General features: G+C 33.9%; 1 protein-coding gene across 1 annotated transcript; it reads right to left on the bottom strand.

Moving 5' to 3' along the window:
- Positions 1–6,792: 6,792 nt before the first annotated feature.
- Positions 6,793–7,194, bottom strand: LOC148941923 (zinc finger protein 711-like). Its single transcript, XM_089103181.1, has 2 exons — positions 7,062–7,194; positions 6,793–6,975 (listed from the first exon to the last, which is right to left on the bottom strand). The coding sequence occupies exons 1-2, from the start codon at positions 7,192–7,194 to the stop codon at positions 6,827–6,829; spliced, it is 282 nt and encodes a 93-aa protein (XP_088959307.1). The 3' UTR covers positions 6,793–6,826.
- Between the last annotated feature and the right edge of the window lie 2,820 nt (positions 7,195–10,014).

The following is a 10,014-nucleotide window of genomic DNA, read 5'->3' as shown; positions in this document are numbered from 1 at the left end:
TGGCAGCTCAGAGGTCGGTATCACCTCTCTCTTTTATCACTTTTAGCTCCTCAGTTGCGTTCTGTTCAGTGCTTCCACTGCCCCCAAGTTTTCAGGGATGTCCCTTAAAATCTCGTAACAACGGAGCAACGAAAACACTTGGGTCTAAAAGCGTCAAAGCTTTATATCCGACCCTGCTTGTACAATCCAAAAGATGTTATGACCTAAGAAATCATAGTCTGTACGCTTCCAAAGGCGATTAGAACTTAGTAATAAATGTCTGGACGCTCCAAATTGATATAACCTCGGCAATGATGGTCTACATGTTCCAATGCTGCTATAGCCTTTGTGATGACGGTCTGTACGCCCTGGGTGTTATAATCTAAAAGGAAGTTTCGCATCATAATTATTGGATCTTGCATACTAAAAAAACACTAACTACGGTACATTACATCCTTAGTCAAAGACTAATAAAAGAAATCAAAAGATATTGTCCAAGCTTGGGTAATCCTATAACTACTTTCATAATGATATATATATATATATATATATATATAGTATATATATATATATATATATATATATATATATATATATATATATATATATACATGAGTTTGAGTGTATACTCACTAGACTTTTTTTTAGGGATATTATTAATCAAGATTAATTGATTCTATCCTTCTAATAGGGTAAAGGCACCGATGATTCGACAGTGCAATTTCGGAACCACTGTCAAAATTTTCCTTCAAAATAGGATAGCTCTGCTTAGCCGTGACTTAGAGCGCCATCTCTTGGAACCATCGTTATACTTCGATAGTGCGAAATGTGGACACTATATCCGGTACACCCAGATAAGAAAAGAACATTAAATTCGGTCAGTTTCCTGTTTTTAACACGAAAGGAACTCCTGACAATTTTTCAGGTATGTAATGTTAAAACTGTCATTACTTGGTTATTTATTGCAAGACAAAGTTGGGATAATCGCCAATGTGTCGAGATACATCTGATCTTCTCTGAAATGTAGCCAAATTAGCTTTTTCTTGATAAAATTAAATGAAACTGGCGACGGAAATTGCATTGTCGAAACTAGGTTCCAAGTGTCAAAAATTCTTGTTCGATGTAGTTGAATACCAGGCAGACTAAAAATGTTCCTTCAGCCGCATTCAAGCGTAAATATCGCCTTCTATCAAGGGATTTATTTGTTTGGCGAATATCTTGTAGTAGCCTTGTCGAAATTTTGGACAGACAGCAACAGGCCCTGTCGAAATATAGGTGACTTTGTCGAAACTTCACTGAACATGTAAAACAGATGAGAAATAATAGGTGTCGAAATTCCAGGATCCACTGACGAAACCATAGGCACCATAGCTGTCGAATTTACGGGTGCTTTCTGCGCAACGAGAGATTTTGATGATTATTATTTCTAATAATAGCCTATTTCAGATAAAAGAACATTTAAACAAAGTTTTTTTTTAAACTTTGAAGTTTTACTTACATACACTGGATTTTTCCGTAATCTGAGAACCTGCCGCTTGGCCTAATACCATGCTGGGGCTTAAATTGGTATGGGGCAGGGGGGGGGGCAGTTGAACCCCCCTATCTCGTTTTGCCCCACCCCCCAGATTTTTTTAGATTATACCCTTATTTATCCTTCATCCGAATAAAAAATACAAACTTTATCGAATACAAAATCTTATACAAAATGACGCGTAGGCCTATGTTTTGAATGAAACTAAGAATCTGCATATGAAAATAAAATCCACTAAATCAAATAAACTTCTTAAATTTCTTGAAATCTAATCCCGTTTTCCTAGACCCTATCCCTTCCGAAATGCTAGTGAAACAATTTTTTTATACTAAATTTGTTATACTGAATACTATTTGTATTTAATAATGTATATTAAAATTTGTTGTACCGATTTTGTTATACCAAATACTACATACTTGAAACGATTTTGTTAGTTTTATTACTTCTACTTTTTGCATAGTCTTTTATACATTAAATGAAGTTTGAGTGTCTGTTCTGTCTTTGTAAGGTAAACTTCGAAAGGTTAGATTTTTTTTTTTTTTTTTTGTTTAGCACTGAGGACGACTTGGCGGAGGCCCTTGTCGAAATATTTGCTTATATTTTCATCTTCATGGTTTCGCCACTGGCTGACAAAATCCTCGTTTTTTCACCCTTTTTGATTTTATTTTTCATTTTGTTACTTTCTCTCCTCTCTGAGTTTCATTTGAAGTTGAAGAAAAACAAAGAAACAAGAATATACGTGTCAAATACACCAGGTTCCGCCCACAAGTATTCCCCAAGTATTTAGATGGGTGTTAAATTGGGTTCCGATTGGCATTGAAAACAGGTAACTTTTTTGTTGTGTCAAATTTGTAGGTGAAAATGCTCTAATTTCGGAAAATTGGAGTTTTGTACCACTTTCCAGACAAAACTTCAAACTTCTCATCAAACAGTTAGATTCCTAGATGTTTTTCCTTCATACTGACACCCTTTTCAAACCGAAAGTCTTTAAATTCAGACTTCTAGAGTAGAAAAACTGTTTTTTTACAAAAACTGTCGAATCATTAGTACCTTTACCCTAGACAAAAAAATTTTTGAAATGCAGATTAAAGTCCTAACAATTTCGTTGGATATTGTGTATAGGTTTAACTCAAGCTACCACAAAATAAACTTTAATTGGTTTATATTTACGAAAGGAATGTTGATTGTCATACTGACCGGTTTTCCAGAATTGTTTGTTATGGCAATCTTGCCTTGTTTATCACAAAACGAAAAAAGCTTTGGTAAATATAATATCTATACATACATAACTGCTAAAACAAATTGGAGGAACAAAACATGTATTTAATGTGCTTATTTGAAAGGCAAACAAAAGGAAAGGACTTGAAATCGATAATATTTAAAGTGACAAATCTTGTGATTTTTTTTCTATAATAAGAAAACTCAAAACTTTTTTAGGTTTGATGGTTAATATATTTCTATGATGGGCCTTGATTGTCTATTCCGCCAATAACAGTGAATGAATTTTTATTACTACCTTTGAATAAATAATCTTTGATTTTAATAGATATTGAAAAAATTAGTAGTATAAATCAGCAAATCGGTGATTTTTTAACATTTTTCTTTGCATAAAATTCAGAATAAGCAGTTGTATGTCAAAATAACAGATTTTATTGCAAAATTCAGGATGTTTTTTACTTCATCATGAGACTTCTAGAAGGAGAAGGAGGCATCAAGCCATATTGAACCAGTAGTTTAATACATAGGACTTCAAAGCTAACAGAGAATAAAACCTGAATAATTTGGCCGAAACAAATTTGAGAAACAAAATATGTAGTTATTTGACAGAAATACAAACAAAATTACTTAAAATCAATTGGCTTTGGAAGCGGAAAGGTTAGGTTTTTTTTTTACACAGATGTAAAAGCTTAGAAGGGGGGGGGGTAGGGCCTATCAGTTTAAAGAAGGGTCATAAAGCTATATTCCGCTTATTAATAATTCAAAATTTATTAATTGTATGAGAAGACAAAATATTAATCTTCAATTTTGATATTTCTCAAGAGGGGAGGCTGACTGATTTTGCTTGGATATGTCAAGAGGAAAAATATTTCTTTACAGTCACATTAAATTGCTCGAATAGGAAGACTATGCCGGAAAATTCAAATTAACATATAAATATATTAAACTTATTTTGGGCAGCACTGCTTTTCTTTGTATATATCTCCGTATTTCTTTACTGTCCAGAAGATCCTGAACATTCAAATCTTAATTCAATTTATAAGGATGACAGATTATGAATTGGTAAATCAAGCAATTCCAAATTTTTCAATATTAATCTTCGCAAAATAATAAACTTTCTTAATATTCAGGTTGCATTTTTAAACACACAACCTCGAAAGGGGGGGGGGGGTATTCAACCATATTGAATTAGCAGTTTAATATTTAGGATTATAAAACAACCAAACTAGAAAACCTGCAAAATTTGGGTTGCTTCCCCCATGTTGGGGGAACATTGAATGGATTTATTCGACGAAAAAATTAACAACACACTCGCGAAAACTAACAACACATTCACGAAAACTAACAACATAACAAAACAACATTGTTCATGTCAGCTACCAACTTATTTTTTTTTACTTTTTTCCGTTACTAGTACAAGTTTATGGACTTAATTCAGCTTACAGAAAGCAATCTAAAATTTAATCAGAACTTTTGAATGTGTTCAACATAATCGATTTCTATGGCCTATAGGAAGGGAGCTGACCCTTAGTTGCGCCTCAGGCACGTAAATTACAATGGGACAGGGGGAGTCCCTCCAGTCTATTATGTTAAATAAATAAATAAAAAATTTCAACTCAGAGTAAGGAGCGATATTTAAATTAAAACGAATAAAAATTGGTCCATATATAAAGGGAGTTGCCTATGCTTCAATCCCTCGCTCTTCACGTTAAAGTTTTAGTACTTTAAAAAAAAAACTTAAAACTTAAGGAACTGGGAAAAAATTTCAAAATTGAGCATAAAAAGCGAAGTATTGAGGAGGGGGCAACCCGTCTCATGTGCAGAATCCATTCTTTTAATTTAAGTATTGCTCCTTATATTCAGTTGAAAAAAAAACATGTCTTTTGTTTGCTTATTGTCGGATCATTTCTTTAAATAATGCCGGGAAATCCACAATTCTCCTCCATGGAAAAAAAATTTCCAAAAAGGAAGATTCCGAGTCTATTAAGTTTTTAATTTGATTAACTTTGTAGAAGTGATGAGAGACTTAGTGCCAAGTCATGGCTAATTACAGTAAAGCCAAGACAGATAGGTACTATGAGAGGCAAAGCTGGCATTAAAATGAGTAATTTCACTTGTTTATGATAGACTATTATCCATCTTAGGGCAGAACTAGAGTAGACAGACATAGAGTAAGGGTAACTCAAATAGTATATCAGTTTTGTGAGCCATTTCAAAGAAATTTGACACTAAAAAGATGATTCAAAGATAAAATGAAATTTTACTTAGAACCCAAAAAGAACTCGAAGAAAAGAGTATTGAGCGGCTAGCTGGGACACACTTGAGGTGTTGGCTTTTATCTGTTCAAAAGATCAGCACAGCCAGTCATTGAAAGGAGATCAGCAACGGCAGTTTGAACTCGTTCCCACTTAAATTCCATATGCATTGCATCTTTTGGGTCAATGAAATAGCTTCAATAATTTTGCATTTTGAACATTTGTTTGAACTTATGGATCTGTTTGGGGAATTTGTGTGCATCCTTTATTGCACATGCATTTTTGAACAGCCACTATAGTTTCGACTTAGCGTAAAGTGACATCTATCTTTACCCTGAAATGAGGAAGTGGCTTGGAGACAGCCTTTCTGTAGCAAGGAGGAGTACAAAGAAACCGGCACAACTCTTTTCAAATCATGTGCACCGTCATTTTATGAAGACCGTAACACAAAGCTTGTTAACAGAAATGAAAAATGCCTCAATCGCTAAAGCGATTATCTAAAGAGATAACCCTGGTTGTAGATCACGTTTGGCGGTAAAACACATTTTATGTTAACCCCTGTGTCCTTTGTCGGCAGTTTTAGTTAAAATTAATTTTTGTATTAAAACATTCTGTTGTCAAAATAAGAAAAACATTTTTTTTGTGCTTAAAAATTGATATAGGATTGACTAAAAGCTTACCACAATTGACATCGCACATGAAATAGTAAATTTACTAAAATAATAATTACTGCTACAATCATTTTCTAAAATTAAAAGATTTAGTAATATAGTAAGTAGTCTCACCAAAGATCCAACATCTAAGATTGAGAATATTCAAAAAAGGGATTTCAAAACTGCTCTTGGTTCATCCTTCAGAGTTTGTAAGGACTCAGTTCAACTTAGTTTAGCCTGACTTCCTTGTGAATAAGATGACAAAAGTTTACCATGCACTTCAAACAGAACTGTCTCATGTCTGACTTGTCTTTACATACCTCGTAGCATAGATGAAGTGGAATTCGATGATATAACAAGACTCGAGTGTTGTAAACAAGGATTACAGTGGAACACAGAGTCAAATATAAAGTCAAATTAATATACTACACAATGCACTTACGCCGTCTTTAGGAAAGTGTTTTCGTTGAGAAAATTTTAATATTTCTTAAATTTTTCTTGGAGCAAGAAACTGCTTAGTGTTTTAAATGAATACGAAAACAACACCGAAAGAAAATTATCAAAAGAACAAATTTTTAAGTAAGAGAAAAATATGAAAAAATTGACGATTATAATATGACTCGTACACTGAGTAATTTCACAATATAATTGACTATTAACACTTTACTTTGATAGGACTCCAATTTATTCTGTGGTTTTCAAGCCATTCGAAAATAAAGCTTTTTGACATTTTTGAACCTAATTTACTTACAAACTAGTAATTTCCATTTCTTTTTTTTGTGCGCTAAGGTAAGAACCACAGGATCTCGTTTTTTGTTAAATGGTTGGATACTTCATAATCCTGATAGTCATGCGTTTTGAAAATAAAAGAATTCTATTTGAATACCCAGTTGAAATTACCCATTCAAATAGATATTTTACCAGGCACTAGACAATAACATTAAACACAATGACAATAAGACAATGAGAATAACAGACCTATTTCTAGCAGTTGTCGTCAATTTACCATAGACTTGTCGAGTCCAATGTCAGACAATGTCGAGTCCAGCATAAAAAAAACTAGAAATTTCCATAGAGCAAAGCGTTAGTTCAGATCAGAGAATTATCTTGCATGGAACAGCTTTATTCAACGTCTATCCACTTCTGTTTACGAAAATCAATATTCTATCGAAGGTTTTAAATGTAAACTATTAAATATCAGACTTCTTCCTAGAATGTGTTTTTAGGTGATATTTCAGGGCCGACTTACCTGAAAATGTTCTATTGCATAAATTACATTTGAATGGCCTCTCGCCTGTATGCACAACTTGATGCTGTTTCAAACTGCTTGAGTGAGAAAAAGATTTCTTACAAGTCTTACACTAAAACGGGCCCCAACATGTATGCACAATTTGGTGGTGTTTCAAATTTTATGATGTAAAAAACCTTTCTTAAATCCATCAAAGTCAAATGGGCTAAAGCATGTATGCATAATTTGGTGCTTTTTCAAATTGCCTGATCTAGAAAAACATTTTTTACAAATATCACATATAAATGGCCTCTCACCTGTATGCACCATTTGATGGTTATTCAAACTGCTTAGTGAAGGAAAGGATTTCTTACATGTCTCACATTCAATTGGCCTCTAGCCTGTATGCACTATTTGATGCTTTTTCAAATGGGTTGGTTTAGGAAAGCATTTGTTACATAGATTACATTCATATATATTTTTTCCTGTGTGTATACTTTTATGTTTTTCTAATTTTCTGTGCTTTTTACTGTGCAGGTATGTTTTTGGATCGTCTAAACCTTTTTCATCATATTCCGATTTTAATGAATTTGAGTAGCCGCTTGCAGATGGATTCTGTGAAACTAGTAATTCATTTTCCTGTAGGTCTAGTTCAGAAATGTTTGGCAAAAAGTGATCTTGTAACACTAAATGTTGTCTCATATCACCAGTAGATTCTCTTAAACAAATGACACATTTCCTTGTCGCTCCCATTTGGTGATCCAAGAAATGAACAACAAAATTACTGTAATTATGAACTACTGCAGGGCAGACATCACACTCTATTAGTGAAAGCTCTTCACATCCAGTGTCAATGTGAAGATCTAAAGTCACAAGGGATTTCTCTGCTTTTCCACAGGATCCGCAACGCCAGATTCCAACCGTTAATTCTTCAATAGACTTCTCTGTCAGTTTTCCCACCATCATGATCGGTTTTGGGTCTAAGAGTTTTTGCTGACTCACACTATCAGACCTGCATACAGTAGAATGACACATCCCTATAGAAAAAAAAAAATTGAATTGAGTTTCTTTTCTGAAATTAATAAAATAAGAAAACCAAAGAAATTGGCATTATAACAATTAGGGCTCGATCGATATATGGACCGGCCAATATTTTCTGACCAATATAGGGGTCAGTGATAATTTCTTAAACCACATTGGCCTTACATCACATAAAGAAAGAAAAATGAGCAAAAATGGGGTTTTTATAGGCCAAATGACTATACTGAAAAAACAAAGCGAATATTTCGAGAGGACAAACGCCTCTCATCTTCAGCGCAAAACAAAACGATGTATCAATAAAAGCCAAAAATTAAAAGAATTAAAACCAACTACCTAACAACCATAAAAGTGAGTTATTCACCAATATCCGTGATTTGCACAAAATCAAAAAAAACCTGACCTGCCATCGACGGATACTAGCGAGCAACTGCCAAATGACAGGAATCAAGTCATTCACTCGACAAAACAACACGAACCAGCAATTAAATACGTTGGAAAACTATTTCCTGTGTTTTTGGAGTTTAATTAATGCATTTATTTCAGACCCACGTTGATACCGAAGGGGGTGGTCACGGGTTTGATTATATGACTGGGGAAGTAGTTCAAAGTTTATTTCAGGGATTACTAACGTATCGGCTTCTCTTTTGAGAAAACCGAAATATGACTCGTTTATTCTTAAATCACCGATTCCGATGATTTAAACAGAGATTCCGGTGATTTAAGAATAAACGAGTCATATTTCGGTTTTCTCAAAAGAGAAGCCGATACGTTAGTAATCCCTGAAATAAACCTTGAACCACTTTCCCAGTCATCTAATCAAACACGTGAACACCCCCTTAGGTCTCAAAGTGGGTCTGCAAGAAATGCATTAATTAAAATCCAAAATCAAAGGAAATAGTTTTCCAACGTATTTAATTGCTGGTTCGTTTTGTTTTGTCGAGTGAATGAAGTGATTCCTTTCATTTGTCAGTTGCTCGCTAGTATCCGTCGATGGCAGGTCATGATTTTTGGATTTTGTGCAAATCGCGGATATTGGCGAATAACTCGCTTTTATGGTTGTTAGGTAGTTGGTTTTAATTCTTTTAATTTTTGGCTTTTATTGATACATCGTTTCGTTTCGCGCTGAAGAAGAGAGGCGTGTTTACTCTAGAAAAATTCGCATTTTTTTTTAATTATCGTAAATTTTCCTATAAAAACCCCATTTTTTCTCGTTTTTATTTATTTATGTGATAGGGGTCAGTGTCTTTATCGGATATCGGGAAATAAATATTGGATATCGGTGGATTTGTTTTTATTTCCTTTATGTTCAACTTATTCAGATTGCCCTGTAGAAAAAAAAAATATACACTGGATGCAGCAATGTTCAAAATGTATGGTGAGTTCAAAAATGTACAACTTCTACTAAAACAACTAAATAGAAAAAAATAAGCCATACATTTCTGTTTAATGAATGTATGGGTGAAAGATCCAAGGCAATCAATTAAACCAAGGTCTAACTTCATCATGAAAGTCGTTATTGTGATATTGCTTTGTCACCCTTTTGACAACCTACATGATCATAGTTCGCTTTGATTTAGTTCAACATATGCCTAAACATTCCTTGTAGCTTCACCTTAACGCCCTTAGCTTGTATAGTAGCAATAGTTGTAGTGACAGTAGCAGCATCAGTGGGAGTATGCATATACCATCTTTGTTTTTTTAACATCCCCTTCAACACACGATAGTCAAGCTTAGTACAAAAATGAATTTTTGTTATAAACTCTAGTTAGAGTATAAACGCAACCAGTGTATTTGGTAAGCTGGACTTTTACATAAAGATTCTCTCAGATTTTACCTTCATAGGCTTATCCGTAATAGTAGTCTAATAGTATCATAGAAGTTACGGTGGTAGCAGGAGAAGTAGTTGCTGTGTTAGTGTTACATTTGTATAAGTAGTAACAATAGTAGCAGCAGTATTAATTACGGTATCAGCACGTACATATTGCCTATTGATCAGTGGAGTATTCCTTCCCTACAGTTCCGGAAGTTTCACCGTGGCATAAAACATCATTCCAAAGGCAATGCTGCTATGCGATTTTGACCTCCTGTTCATCTTAATACTCTAAGCCC

Source organism: Artemia sp. Qi Xiang Cuo, chromosome 17 (assembly GCF_049724085.1).
Source record: "Artemia sp. Qi Xiang Cuo chromosome 17, ASM4972408v1, whole genome shotgun sequence".
Classification (NCBI taxonomy): Eukaryota; Metazoa; Arthropoda; class Branchiopoda; order Anostraca; family Artemiidae; genus Artemia; species Artemia sp. Qi Xiang Cuo.
This window is presented reverse-complemented; position numbering and strand designations above follow the sequence as displayed.